General features: G+C 38.1%; 1 protein-coding gene across 1 annotated transcript in view; it reads right to left on the reverse strand.

Moving 5' to 3' along the window:
* The window catches only part of rims2a (regulating synaptic membrane exocytosis 2a), a 198,512-nt gene that overhangs the window by 132,758 nt on the left and 49,737 nt on the right, over positions 1-16,017 (reverse strand). Inside the window, 5 exon segments of the mRNA XM_036558135.1 lie at positions 568-614; positions 1,657-1,780; positions 2,229-2,328; positions 6,537-6,656; positions 10,571-10,638. Of these exon segments, the coding sequence (XP_036414028.1) occupies positions 568-614; positions 1,657-1,780; positions 2,229-2,328; positions 6,537-6,656; positions 10,571-10,638 (459 nt within the window).

The following is a 16,017-nucleotide window of genomic DNA, read 5'->3' on the forward strand; positions in this document are numbered from 1 at the left end:
AAAACAATGTCTCAGGTATCAGGCAGCAGTTTTTCGTAACCATCTCATGTTATAGCTTTCTGTGAAGGGAACTTTTAGAGGCAGACGTCTGGTTCTCATCACCACCACTGTGAACACCGTGTGTGGTTTACATGAAACTCTGAACAACTTTGTTTACATCTTAACCATTTAACTAAGTGGACATTTTGAATAACTGGTGTAATAAAAAAAAACTCATGCTACAGAAATTCTAAATTTTTAATAAAGTAAATTATTCAAATGAGAACAGGTTTGGATTAATTTTACATGGTTTTGTCATTTATCAGCCTGTACTGCTAATATAAATGGGCAAATGATGGTGGTTCACTTAAACTTCAACCATTAAATCCACAAAAATGAATGATGTTCCTCATGCTAGTACATAATAAAAAAGCCACTTTATCTACAGTATTTTCACTGATACCAATAAACTGATATATCAGTCAGGCCCCATTTCCTGTGACAAACTGCAAGGCTAAGAGTCTTTTATAGACTTCTGGAGTTCACCCAAGAGCACTGCTACAGTCCAGCCACACGGTGGCTACTCACTTGATTCCAGCTGTGTATGTGCACTGTCTGGTATCCTGGGGATATCTCTGCAATGAGAGGGGTGGAGAGAGAGAAAGAGAGAGAGAAAGAGAGTGAGAGAGAGAGAGAGAGAGAGAGAGAGAGAGAGAGATCAATAGAGGCTAAAAAAGAGCGCATGAGCTTTTAATGACCCTAAGCACCACATTAGTCTCTATTATAGTGTCAGTAGAGGCTGGACCAATATGCTGAACTGAAATCAGTTTAGCTTGTTTTCCTTGTATTGTCTACACTCAGAATTTGGACAGAAGTAGCTGCTCCTGCATCAGCACTTCAGCGAGAGCATTTTTGTTCAGCTCTGTTTCTAGCACAAAGCAGAGCCAGACATAGAAGAGCCGAACAGCACACTCTGTGTGGTGGTTTTCTGGAGTACCTCTGCTTTCAGAAGCCATTTGCTTCCTGCTGTTTCCTGAAATGGAGCAACCACGCAGGTTGCTGGGTAGATATGTAGTTTTCTTTAATATAGCAAATATGGCAAGGGTACCAAATGTGTTCCAATAAGACAACAAGAACACCTCTTTCAAAATCATAGTGCCAAATGAGCACTGCAAGTTCTCAGTTGAAAAAATATTAAAACTCCTGGAAAAGCGCTGCATTATATCCACATTTAATCTGTGAAATGCTGAATTAACTTAATTCAAATGTGAACATCATGTCCACATAAATGAAATATATTACAACACAATTCTGTCTTTCAGTTTACTTAGTCTCAGCAGCTAAATATAACATCAAATTTGCACATAGTTAATATGTCCACCCTTTGCCTTTATTAAAGCTTTCAGTTTATTCCAAAGGTCTATATGACATATATCACTGTTGTTGGAAGAAAACTGTGTATCTTCAAAACAGTAACTTTACAAGAGATGGAAAAAACATACCCTACTTTTAATGTAAGTCAATGGAACCAGACTTTTTGTCCAAGTAATTCTGGGCCACTTTTTTGGTCCATTCATCATGAAATTTACACACAGTGTAAAGGGTAACAGGTATTTTCAAATTATATCAAAAACTGAAACATACAAATGAATGAAGAGCAGCCCACAATGGTCTTACCCAATAGGCCGGGAGACGACTAGTTCCACCTGAGGCTCTGGCTTTGATTCTAAAATGATATTGTAAACTTCTTTAAATGTGGCTCCTTGTAAATTCCTCCCATTCCACTCCAAGACTTGATCACCTAGAAAACAGAAGAAAAGTAACTGACAAATAGCTTTAAAAAGCTATTTATATTGTGCTTTATCAGCACTTTTATTGCATATTAACTCCTCACTCTTAACTTGCGTTAGTTTCATAGTAATTACCCAATAATTTTTAGCATTTACTGCATAGAATTAGTAACTGAATAATAAGGCCGGGGTTCACAGGTTTAACATTTTACCAATAAAGGTATTCTCTGTGACCTTGCATGAGATTATTGTATTAGCTCTTAGTGGAGGTAAGCTTGTTCTCTTAAATTACCCATAAAGCTGATGTTAACAGCTTCCATGACAGTAATACAAATATGAACAGCTTCCATAATGGTAATGTGAATAAATTAAACGCTCACAGCTTACAACTTTAATACTATATCTGAGTAAAGTTAAAATCTAGGCAGAGGTATATATGAACAGAAATATGCTGAATACCTGGTCTGAGGTGTCCAACAGTGTCTGCTAGACTTCCTTTCCTTACTTTGGTGATAAATGCACAAAGTCTACCAGACTCTGTCATTTTCCCCCCGACCACCTGTCCAAGACAGTGGAAAACACAATCTCATGATTAATACACAAATAGAGTCAATTTCTACAGACTTATATTAACTCTTTAAAGTACCCATCGGAAGTACCCATCTCCACACCTTACATATAGTTTTATAGTAGTTACTATGGAATTCAAAATAGTCACTGAATAAAAAGGCTAGAAATGCTCTATCCCAATTTCCATCTGCTGCATCTGTATTATACAATCGATTTCCACAGACAATCATTTTGGCACATTCCCTTTAACTAAATTAAGGAGCAGACACACTGTCACAATATACTTATGATAAAAACCATAGGGCAGATGCAGATGCAGGATTTCTGTTCTTTTTAAAAATTATTGGAGAATTCTTTTAAGAATAATAATGGATATATTTTAGCAATGTTTTTGAAGCTAGCACTTTATCATGAGTCATTTTACCACAATGACCTTGTTCTAGACCTGAATACTACAGTATTCAGCAGAGAAATGCTTCCAATATTGGCAATTATACTTGGAAAGTGGTTTGTGTATACAAGCATATACAAACGTTTGGGTGCCCCTGGTCAAATAACATGTTTTGTTGATTTAAAAAGTGGAGTTAAAATAAGATAACATCCTCTTCAGAGAATATACCGAAATATGGTATTTATTTGCTAATTTTAGTGCACAAGTTCCATTTATTTGCTGTATTTTCCCCCAGTATGTTAAATTCAACAAATCATCCAAAAAATATTTTTGGTTTTCAAATAAACACAAATGTATGCATATTTAAGTAGATGTCTCACTTACATATCAAAATGTTATTGTTTGCTAAACTTTAAATCCAAAAAACAGTTGTAAAAAATATCAGCAATCAACTGGCGAAGATTCATTCTGATATCTATTGTTTTAAACAATTACACAATTACTCTATTCACCTGCAGTGTCTTGCCTTAGTTTTGGTCATGGGTTGGACATGGTCAATTTCTGAATGGGCATTAAAAGCTTTCAGATTCACAAAAAAGCTTTTAAATTCACAAAAACTTAAAGTGAAAAAAAAGTAACGATAATAAAGGTGTTATACTAAGTTAAGGTTACATTAAAGGACTCTTTTATTTTTTTATATATTATCGTTGTCTAAAGAAAAACATGTATCTCCATTTTTGTCAATTTTTATTTTTCTCTATTATTTGAACAAACCAGTTGCCCTTTGCATTGTTTGAAAATTTCATGACGATTGGACAAATCAAAGTGCTCAAAAATCACTTTTAATAAAGCCTCTTCACATTAACTTACATTAAAAGTTAAGAAGGTTTTTGCCCTCGACTGTAAAGTTGACATTTTGGAGATACTTGTTTTTCTTTGGACAATGACAACATATTTTCCAACATATTTTTGTATTAATTGATTTTTCCCCTGAGGTGCACTTATAACATCTGTGTGGTTCTATGGACCAAAAATGGTTTAAATTAACTCTCATGTGACCACTTTTCAACCTCTTTATCCCTTAAAATTAAACACTGTTTTTTTTATTGTGCATTTATGACTGACATAAGGTAATGATGAGAATAATGAGCTCTGTTCTGATTGACTGCCCTGTACTGTGCCTCATTCAAAAAGCACTCAAAGGTGAAAACCCTCCTTCAAACCTCATTATGAATGGGCGGGGCTAAACTGCTGTAGCCTGAGTAGATGGATATATGTCAGTGAGCTGGTTCTTGTGACATCACAGTCACAGCAAATTCAAAATGGGCTGTTTTTGCAATATAGTTAGCATATATGGACTGTACGAACCGGTGAGTGAATGGAACGTTTTAAAACTTTAACAATGCTTACGTATTATTTCAAACTCGGAAGTTTGGTTTTCCATGACATGGGCCCTTTCACCACTCAGTTTATCTGAAACGAACAGCACTGCAGATGATCAATAAAAGACCTCCATGCTTTTGGGACCGGTCCACATTATGTTGCTGAGGAGCTGTCCATGGTGCTGAAAATCGCTGACTGATAGGAAAAGGCCTGGAGGTCTGTACTATCTGTACTATAAGCCCCACGAACCCATTTGCCTTCTCAGAGCATCATACAAATCAAATCCACACTAATGGCAGCCCAACGCAAATGTACAAAAGGAGATTACAGAGCTGCCTCCTGGATGAAAATGGCTTTATGTAACGTGAGGCACAGAGCTGCAGGGAATCACACTTGTGTTTGAGCATGTGTGTATATGTTTATGTGTGTGTGTGAGTGTGTGTGTGTGTGTGTGCACGGGTGGCCTGCGTGTGATCAGCAAGCTGCTGCTGGGAGAAGAGGGCGAAAGATCAGCCATTCAAGTTCACTCAATCAGTAACGACTAGTCCATCTCTGGACTCACTCTATAGCCACTCAACTCTTTCACTCAGAACCTCCTCTTTCACCAGGACAGCTCACACACACACACACACACACACACGGCTCATATACTCTCACACAATTAAAGGAGAGTTCCAGCAAATGTTCAGCGTTTCTGCATAATTCAGTAGGTGAGATGTAAACAAAGTCATTCAGGGTAGTTAGATATGAAATGGTTAATTAAGAAACTTACTCTGATGACTGAGTGGTGGTGATAGGAACTAGGTGTACACTTCCATTTTTAGGGACGTACCGATCATGAAATTTTATGGCTGATTCTGATTTACTGCCCTTTTTTAACATCTGAAGCTCACACTGTGTGGGGTAAATAACTATATGAAACACTCTAGTCCTATTATTAGCCAAACTGGCAATATAAACAACACAATGAGCCACGTTTTTCCATTTTAAATCAGCTGCCTATTTAAATAACATGAATGAAATAAAGTGCCACACTGAAAGTAAAAAGCTACTGGCTGTTTACCACAAAGAGTCATGCATAATTATGCTACAATACTTTGGTGTCAACAGCATTCAAATACAGCACAAGAGCACATATTTACCCCATAGAACTGCAACAAAAATCTGGCAAATTTAAAACAATAAATTGGCTGATTTGAGCAAAATTCCGATTATGCATCCCCTAGCCATTATAATTAACATTTTCCTAAAGCCACCAACCCTTTTAAGTTTTTACATGTAATGGTGATGATGGTTAAACAGTGATGAACCTTAAAAAAATATTTGGGGACTATTTTTCCTTGCATCTCTCTGCCACGATTGTTTTTTAAATACATTTAGGCCAAATCTTCTTACAACTACCATAAAACAATGTCTAAGGCATCAGCTAGCGTATTCATAACCATTTTATATAACAATTTTCTATGAGGAAGCTTTTAGAGGTGGATGTCTGGTTCCTATCACCACCACTGGGAACAATTCTGACACTGTAAGCACTGTAAGGAGCCTTTCACATTAATCTACCCTGAATGACTTTTGTTTACATCTTAATCATGTAATTGGGCAGAACTATAGAAAAAAGGTGGAATTCCCCTTTACTGTCTTGCCTGCTTACCAAGCTAAAAGTACTTTAATCCTTTTGCATGTGACAGTTGTAACAGATATTAACTAATATCAAATGGAAAGCGTATTAAAACAACCCACAGCAGAAATAAAAATTACTGAATATTTTTTATCTCAAGCACAGTCACAGCAGATAGTACAAACATACAAATGATCAGTGAATGATTAATGAATCTTATTCAATGAATTAATCTCATAATGCAACCATACTGTTGCTGCAGTTAGACAACTTCGGAAAAGTGCATCTTTCAAGTATGCTCGTTAATCAGCTAAGCTATAGAACATGCGTCATTTCTTGACTATCTGCATGTGCGTCCAAACATATTTGAAAACATTGTAGAAAACATTATATAATCTGCATTTGCTTAGTATCGAGAAATAATTATTGCCAGAACTGTTTAGTGGAATTGTGCCCTGTTTGGAATCGATATCAACATATGGGAATGAACTAAACATGCCGGCCGACTGTATCACCAAGAGGTAACAAAAGGTTAATGTTCACTAATGTAACTAGAAAGTAACTTTAATCATTTTTATTGCTCCGTTCGTCATAATGAAGTGTTCTTACAATGTAAAGGGCAGCTGCTGGTGTAAAAGGTGTAAAGACATAAAAACGGGTTTTCATATTGCAGCAATTACAGTGACAGAGTATTTCATATATATATTGACAATAAAAGAGTATTAGTGCACTGCAGAAGGTCCACACTGCCCATCTCAATGACCTACCCACAGAGCGAACATGCACGTTCACTCAGTCTCACCTTTAAACCCAGGAGCGCTCCGGAGTCCCGCGGCACGCTCCCGTCCTTCAGGCGCTTGTTGAGCAAAATCCGGCCAATCAGCCGATCCCCATCTTTGGACGGCTGCCACGTGACAGGGTGCTATTAGGTTGAATTAAAAGAGAAAGTCTAGTTTACAACTAAACTTGTCCAAAGAATCTAATTTTGACATGTAGAGTGGAAGACTACAGTGGGGGTGGGGAAGGAGCAATCAGTTTTAGCGTTCAGGTGATCACATGAACCCAGTTTCAGTTATTGGTCAATCAGCCAAAAACATTTAGGCGAGATTAGATGCTTAGGGATTAGTAAAACAGAACAGAAACTATTTGGTATTGATGCCATTTCCATTTCCAGCATTAATGAAACTGCTCTTGCTGCTTAGTAAAACTGCGGACCACCCAAAATTTTGTCACTCCTGACATCTAAGCATGAAATAAGTAACATTTATAGTTTTTTCTTTCTTTTTACATGCACAAGCGTTAGGAACTCCAATCTGTTATCCAAAACCTTGTTTTTATTTTAATTAAACACACAGTAGTGAGTAGTCTCATGGGACCACACATTATCTCGTCACAACATCTGTGGCCAATAATGAGAATTTTTGGTCTACATATGGACAAGAACATTATTTATTTCCACCCTAAAAAGTCAAAGTCTTAAATTTCAAAAACATTTCAAAGCTTTGTAAAGACGGAGCTCTAAGTAAGGGGCAATGGCTTGCTCGTCGACACTGTCTAACAGGCTACAAGCCTGTCAGTAGCCCATGGGTGTATCATTTGTTGCTATGCTAAGTTGCTATGGCTGAAAAATCCCTCTAAGATATCAATTAAGCATGCAGATGTGTGGAGTAAACACACATTACATAAAAATAAAACAGCTCCATTAGCTAATGATAGCGTTTTAGTAGCTAGCTTGTTTTGTTTGTGTTATTTTTTTTTATTCCAGATGTGTTTTGCTTTTTTTTTTGCTTGTGTTACTGACTGTACTCTGCTATGGACTAGTGGAATTTGGGGGTGGGTTTTATAGGGGCTGTACCCTTGTTTGCAATAAATTTGCCACAATCCAGGATCAAAAGTTTAACAAGCCGTTTCCAGGTGTGTATTTTTGTTTTGAGAGACCAATAAGTAAACTGCCCTGTATTTTTATTTCGTAACCACATTTAAATGTTTAGTCATTGCACCCTCTGGGGCATTTGGAAACTGTCCTACACATACTGATTATCAAGCTATAAAATACCTATGCTTTTAAATAACCCAAATCTCTATATTTGTTGATAACTTTGTCCCAATTTATATTTACTTTTTATTTCTTACTTTCACAGACCTATTGCTTAACTAGGTCTTTTTCATCTTGAACCTTAAATGACATTTTTTGGCATATCAACTTTTATTACATGAATTATATAAAATTAATTAAATTATATTAAATTAATATTAAATTAGCCCAGAGTTTATGTGATCAAATGATTGTGGTAGTGATTAGCATGCAAGCCCCTCCCCCAGGTACTCCCCAAAACGCTGTTCCCAACCCTGCCAGCCCGCCAGCACCAAGCACAAATCCCGCAATAAAGAAAGCAAACAACACAAACACAGACAGCAAGATGGACAAAGCACAAGAACCACCCCCTTAAAAATGAAGAACCATGTGATAATAATCAAACTTCAACATATACGACAGTGAAAGGGAAAAAAGAAAAACATAACTTATCTGTGCCACAAACAACTCCCCCTCCCCCCACCCAGCTACACTGTGCGTGTGTTGAAGTGTTCTGGTGTGTCAGTGCTGGAGTCGGTGGAGAGTGGTGGGTTTTCTGGGGTGTGTGGTGGTCCGTCCGGTTCTGTTGTAGGGTTGGGGTGGGGTTGGTTTGGGGTAGGTTAAAGAGGGCGTACCACAGAGGGTCTAGGGCCTACATGAGAGGCCTATATGCCTTGCTGTAAACGGGCATGGTTACCACATGGCAACGACACAAAAAAGAAAAGTGAGAGAAGGCTGGAAGGGCATGCACCTAGAAAGGGGGACCCCACATTCTCTAAGTGCCATGACAAAACATACACATCGAGGAGTGGAGGAATAAGTGATGCTCCTGGCACACACTCTAGCTCAGTACCCACACTACGACACGATCAGCTCCAGCTACAAAAGCCCACAACCACAGAGCAAGCAAGAGGTCCCCCCTCCACGCTTAGCAACATCCCAGCTACAGCCAAAGTGCTGCCAAAAAACAAAATAAACGCAACCAAACAAAAACAAAAATTTCCAATAAAACAAAAAATGACATTCTTAAAGTGATGGTTCAGCCAAAAAATTCAAACAAACACAATTCTCCCCTGACCCCAAATGTAGTCCATCAGTCAAGAAGTTTGGTTCTTTAGTTTTGTACTGGAGCTACAAGGCTAATGTGGTTAACATGTAACGGATGCTTACAGGTATGAGTTAGCACTGTATAAACTACATATGAAAAGAATTTTTGAAAAGAATAACAGTCGAAATATTATGGAAAACACATTTTCACTGGTCTAATAAAAAAGTGTATTAATCATAATATAGCAGTGACGTCTGATTGGAAGAGTTATGGCGAAAAATACTGCATTTGATAATATTGATTAAAAAATATTCAAATACCCGAATTGTTTAAAAATTATCCAAAGTGATAACCTGGCGGAATGGTCACTAGGGGGCCAGCAGAGAAACACTCTGTCATCTCAAATGTGGTTTCTAACACTGTGTCGGTTCGATCCCCTCAGCTGACAGTACGTGACTGAAGTGCCCTTGAGCAAGGCACCTAACCCCCAACTGCTCCCCAGGCACCGTGGATAGGGCTGCCCACCGCTCCGGGCAAGTGTGCTTACTGCCCCCTAGTGTGTGTGTGTTCACTAGTGTGTATGTGGTGTTTCACTGCACGAATGGGTTAAATGCGGAGGTCTAATTCCGATGTGTTCAGACACAGTTGGCTAAAAGGTTCATCTCATTCATCCACTTCATTCATATATATATATATATATATATATATATATATATCTTATTATCTTATGTTTATTTTATATAGTATGTCATGAGGTATCAGAAACCACATAAGCAGGTCTATTACAGATTATGTAACAATTTGATGCAGTCTGAGGCATGTATGTGTCTGAAGCTCCAACTTCAGACAGCTACAACTGTTTTAAACTATGTAACATACTTTTGAGACTACTCAACAGTTTATGGTTTGAGGCATGTATGATAGCTTATTTAATCTATATGGTTTCCATGATGCTAATGTGTGGCTCTAAGCTTCAGTTACTTATTAGCTAGATTAGCCTTGTAGCTCCAAAAACTAAAGAGAAAAATTTTAGACACCAAACACGTCTTAACTGACCGACTGCGTTTGCAGTAAGGGGACAACTATGTAAATTTGATCTCTGGCCGAACCATTGCTTCAAATAACTCAACACTGATAGAGGAAACCAAATCAACATTTCACCTATTCACAATCACTGACAAAAATAAAAGAAAACACAAATAAAGAAAACAAAAGACCAGATGAGAAGACAAATGAAAAGAGCAAAATAAATAAATAAATTAACTCAAGAGAGAGAGAATGCAGGCTGGAATAGGTCCCAGTACCTTCTCACTATGGCTATGCTCCTCGTTTAGGGTGGTGCTACTGCATGTGTCAACGCCCGAGTCTTTAACCTGCGGCTCACACCACTCGGCATCCTCTTCCAAAGAGTGGCCCCAAAAGCGCACCATTTTCTTTTGGCCCTCTGATAAGATGTGTGCCTGCTCAATAGTTTTTCTTTTTCCCCTTTGACTGTCCCCTACAGGCGTGGAATAAAGAACAAAAACGAAAAAAAAAGCAAAAAAGAAAGAAAGAAAAAAGACATGCAAAGGTGAAAATAAATCAAAGGAAACCATGAAATGACAAGAGACTGAGGGGACAGAGACAGAGAGAGAGTAAGAGAGAGAGAGAGAGAAAGAGAGAGACAGAGATAGACAGAGCGAGGTAGGGTGGGACTAGGCTCCGCATGTCTCACCAAAGACATAGAGGAGGTATCGCTGCTATGCCACGTCGCATGGTCCCACCAGTGGCCATCTAAATCTCCTGTGAGTTCCCCACGTGCACACACACACACACACACACACACACACACACACACACACCAGCGGGCAGCAGCAGAGAGCACAATGCAGAGAGTGAGGAGAAAAAGAAGAAAGAAGTCCAGGGAAACAGCACAGAAGGACATACATGGTCAAAAACACATACAAAACATGGTCATTCGCTCACTCATCTTCACCCACACACACTCTCAGGCTGTCATCTGAGTACAATATTGGGGGGAAAAGTCACACTGTGACATCACGCCTGTACAAAAAGCCAAAAAGCCTACAGTCATACGCCAAAGTTAGGGCACCGCTGTAAAATGACATGTTTTGTTGATTATCTGAGTGAAAAGTTCACACGTTCTCTGCAGAGAACACTTCTGCACATTTTAATGCACAGTTGCTGTTTATTTGCTGAACATAACACATTGGGAAAAAATGTGGCTCATGAAAAAGTTACGGCACATATAACATTTGTTTTTTTGTTTTTTTTCAAGCATGTTAAACCCAACAAATAGAAATTGTGCATATAAACAGCATATTCAAGTGTGTTCTCTGTAGAGGATGTGTTAGCTTATTTTAACAAAACATGTAATTGGACCAGGGGTGTTCAAACGTCTGCTATATGCGATAGGATGTACGTTTTTTAATACAGCTTCAGGTCTTGGGTAAAAACACGTGTCTCAGCTCTCATTCATCAGGTGAAACAGGCCTTTCTAAATGGCCTCAGGCAAAAAGGCTTTGGAGAAGGCATCAGTTTAAGTTTACACAAATTCTCAGACAGTAAAGTTCATGAGACACTGACAATTCTGTTCTTTCTTTATTATGTGTTCTTTAATTTCACAAACAATAAGCTTCAACTTCTATGTCTGCTTCAGGGTTAGGAACCATCTCAAAATAGTAGTTCATTATTGTGGTTAGGGTGCCACAATAGGACAAAACACCATGTTGTGATTATATTGCTACATATTGTCATTCTTCCAATATGATGAATGATCATATGAATGACTTGATTCGTCCAAAGAACATCTGATTGATTTAGAAAGGCCACAGTAAAACACTCACACAAAATACTGCACTCTGTGATATCACTTTTGCAAAATACTAAAATTTTCTGTGAAAGTGAGATATTCTGCCCGAGGTACCATGGCCCTGGTCTTTTTTTTTTGGTTTGGTTGTTTGGAAGAGAAAATAAATGAGATGTAGTTTTGAGCAAAGTTTGCTGAAGGGAATAGCTTATCACACAGCCTGCAAAGAGCAGGATGGAAGTCAGCAACACATTTTAGTGGGACAAAATTTGGTGGCTGAGCGCAACCCTGACCTCAATCTAAAGTGCTACTGGGTCTGCTTTGGGCTCCTGACTGAAGTTTCTGATGAGACTTTAACAGTGTGCTCTGGGAGGGAAACTGTAATGTTGCAAAACAGCTTATAACATTAGGACATTAAAATGACTATTTTGAGCAGCATGGTGCATACACCCCTCTCAAATGAACTGATGGAAATTAAATTTATTATTAAAGTTTCAGGGGTGTTTGTGACTCCTACGAGAGCACGAGACTTTTCTAACTTTAAAGAAAGAGGTCGTAAATCAAATCACTACAATAATAACTTACTGTACAATCACGGCTGATAAAATCAACATTAAATATGAACGTAATTACATAATGTAAAAGATTTCCTTATACAAGATAACTGCTCCACAGGAATACACGTTAAGGCACGCACTTCTATACAAAACAGAGGAATTTATTAGATATTTTTATTCCGTGTTTCATGCACTAATTTTTATAACTTTTGGGCACTTTTACCCTGAGCTCTTCATTTCTGACCCCACTGAGTGTGGTGTACAGAATATATTAAGAACTTGTGTATGCCAAAAAATTAAGAATTTAAGAAGTATTAAGAATTTGAGGTATAGCAATATCATGGTAATTCATGAATGGCCACATCACCCACATTTACATCTGCCAGGAATTTATTTCTCCAAGTGGGTTCAGTTGATGATGCTGCATTAGCAGCAGTTCAAAAAGATGTAGTGGTGCTTCATGTGACCTGGAGAAAACCCGTGCTGGCCTTAATCCTATCAGTGTTGGTAGCATCCTGTGACTTGGGGTCATCTAGCTAGCGGATGGAATTGGACATGAATAATTTCAGATGAAAACAATATAATCAACAATATAATCAGTTATTTGAATTTTTAGCTCCTTAAAATTGATGTCGGTCACAAAATGTTCATATCTGTGAGGCCCTACTTAATACAAGAAAACAGGCACTGAAACACAAAAATACAACTATCAAACATAAAGCTTATGGTTATGAGTATCTTAACTTTTTTAAATCAGTAATTGCCTTATGACTATAAGCAATGATGACCGGTTTGATATGGTAGCTAGGTGACATAATGACACATCATTAATGCTATATTAACTTCAATACCTTTACATTGTTCTTCAAACTTGTGTGGGAATTTGAGGACATTTACTTCATCAAAAAAGGTTTCATGAACAAAATAATGTCCAAAACAGCAGCTTCCCTCCCTCTCTTTCCTCTCTTTTTGATTTCCCTGAAATCAGCGCTGCTCTGGTTACCTTTGGAGACTTTGCTTTTCACTCTCTGCTGCTTTCTTTCACTTGGCACGGGGAAGAGCTGAGCATCAGCGATCTTAGTACTTCAACTGTAGGGCTCCTCTCTCTCTTTCCATCTCTCTCCCTCTCTCATTTCCCATCTCTCTCTCTATCATTTCCCATCTCTCTCTCTCTCTTAATCATTTCCCATCTTTCTCTCTGTATCATTTTCCATTCTCTCTCTCTCTCTCTCTCTCTCTCCCCCCCCCATCTCTCTCGCCCCCTCTCAGCAGGAGGCTGAATTGCTGAATCAGGCTTGCGCACAGGTCTGAGGCTACAGTCTCCAGGCTCTCCATCACCCTGACAACTCAATAAAAACCCAGTGTAAACTATTAATTGGATCATTAATTATTGACACTGTTTTTACTACGAGCGGCGGGGGGGGGGAAGGCACAGGACGAGAGCGAAAGACAAATGAAACATTGCACGTGTTAATAAAATGAGCATTGATACACAGCCCTCCTGAATGGACCAAAAATAACTTTGCCAATAACAACAAACACTGTCTGGTTTACACCTCGTGGCAGAAAGGAAAACAATGAGGGAAGAACAAATACATTCACTTTAAAATCAGGTACAATTATTTAAAGCCAAGGCAAGTTTGTTAATCTAACATGTTCTATATACTACAAGAATTTAAAGTGTTTCATGTACATAAAAGTACAATAAAAACAAATACAAGACAAATTAGTCTGGATGGAGAGTCCAGACACAACTGCTTAACAGAGGATTCTGAGCTTTAAAATTTGCGCATAAATCAGTCATTGAGATGTAAACTAAAAGTGGACTGATGTGAAGTGGTTTACTGTAGAGAAACATAATGACACAGTGGTCTTTCAAATGAAGTGGTGGTGACAGGAACGACTATAGCCATTTTAGTTTATTTCCAAAACTACCAGGGAACCTACACAAATTTTATATATAATGTAGGAAAAATAGTGACTCGGAACATTTTACCTTCTTCTGTGAATTTGCCATTTTGGGGAGGTTTTGTCCCGACAGCGACAATGTGTTTTGCTTGAAAAATATGACAATCTGTTTTCTTTTCTCACCCTGCATGTACCTCACCACCTGGCACGTAATTTAAGAACACATTTTTGGCTAAATAATGTCTCAGACATCAGACAGCATATTCACATTCATTTTAATATAATAATTTTCTGTGTGGGAGCTTTTCGAAGCATTAGACGCTCTGGACTCCTTGTTCCTATTAGTCATGAACCGCTGTGAACAATTCTAACTGAATGAATTTGTTTACATCTTAACCAATAAATTATGCATAATGTTTCCTTCAAAGTTCATATATGGAATCTCCAAATTACTAACTGGAGGAATCTTTTTTGGCCTTACTATTTTGATTAGCTATTTTTTTAGAAAACAAGCATTTGGGCATTCTCTTGATTTCAGGACGCACTTAAGTCCATTCAATTTTTGGTCAATTCAGTTGATATACTAATATACCTGAAAAATTCCCAGCTAAGCAAAGACATCATCCTGTCTTTTGGTCATTATAAAAGGGAAGAAGCTGATATTTTACTTTAAGATACTGTGTGAATAGAACTAGGGGCAATGCCTGTAGCATATTAAAAGTTTTAATTACTCTCCGTGGCCCCATAATAATAGGTACATTTTCTCATTTAGGACCAATTAATACATTGGCCAGCAGCCTTTTTTATAGTAATAATCAATGTAGAGGTTAAGTCATTTTTTAATCTCTAGATCAAAGCAAAAGTTAAGACACAGGCTATGATCCCACTGCAAAAGTTCGCCCATTTTTGGCCCAAACCAATTCCCATATTTGGCTCTCTGTGCAACAGTGGCAGTGGAGCCACAGCCTGAGTCGAAGCGTGGACCGTCCTAATGAGCCGTGTCTGCATTCATCCTCCGCTTTGCTCTTTCTGCAGCTTTTTCGCTCTTTCTCCTGCTCCGTCTGCACATCTCCTGATCGATACGGAGGAAAACAGAGAGCGAGGGACAAGGCACTAAATCACGGTTCGTTGCCGCACACGACTACAGCTTATTAAACTTCCTGCAAAGCACCCACCACTATCCCAGCATCCCTCTGAGCTGCAGCATAGCTGTATGTGTCAGGCAGCTTACTCAAGTTACATTTTTCTCTCTTTAATACACACTACACTGAGTTCAAGGATAAAGGCTGCAAATAAAATAGGGTGGCATTACAAAACAGTAACCCATTGCTTTGCTCACTTGTATGTATCAGATTTCCATACAATCTATTAGCTTACTTTATGTACCTAAACATTACTTTCAAATCTCTAAAGCTGAAAGCACAAATTCAGCACATTATATAAATAAAGCGAAGTAATTTCAAGTTTTTCTCAGTCCGGAATTCAGTGCAAGCCATAAGCCAATCACTGTGGATAACTCAGGGCTGAAACAATGGCCCTGAGTAAAGTGCAAACATGTTTCAAGAGCCCCAGGGAACCTAAGTTTTCTTTCTAAGTGAGGTAATTTTGATCTTGTGGGCCCACAATACATATGTATGAAAGATGTCATGTGAATACCTTTCCAACACCCAATAATTGGCTGATGGATTTTACCAAAGTTCTCCTCTCTCCATGTAAAATTTGGTAGTCCTAATCTTTGGTCACATGCACGTAAGCAGTATCCTCATCAGTCACAATGTGATTGGCTGATGTAGTAAATTTAAACAATTTTCCACTTAAATCTTCAATCATCCAAAACAGGCTTGTTGTCCATGTTTTGCTTCTTTAGTTTAAAATTACATTACTAAC

This window comes from Colossoma macropomum, unplaced genomic scaffold (genome assembly GCF_904425465.1).
Source record: "Colossoma macropomum unplaced genomic scaffold, Colossoma_macropomum, whole genome shotgun sequence".
Taxonomy (NCBI): domain Eukaryota; kingdom Metazoa; phylum Chordata; class Actinopteri; order Characiformes; family Serrasalmidae; genus Colossoma; species Colossoma macropomum.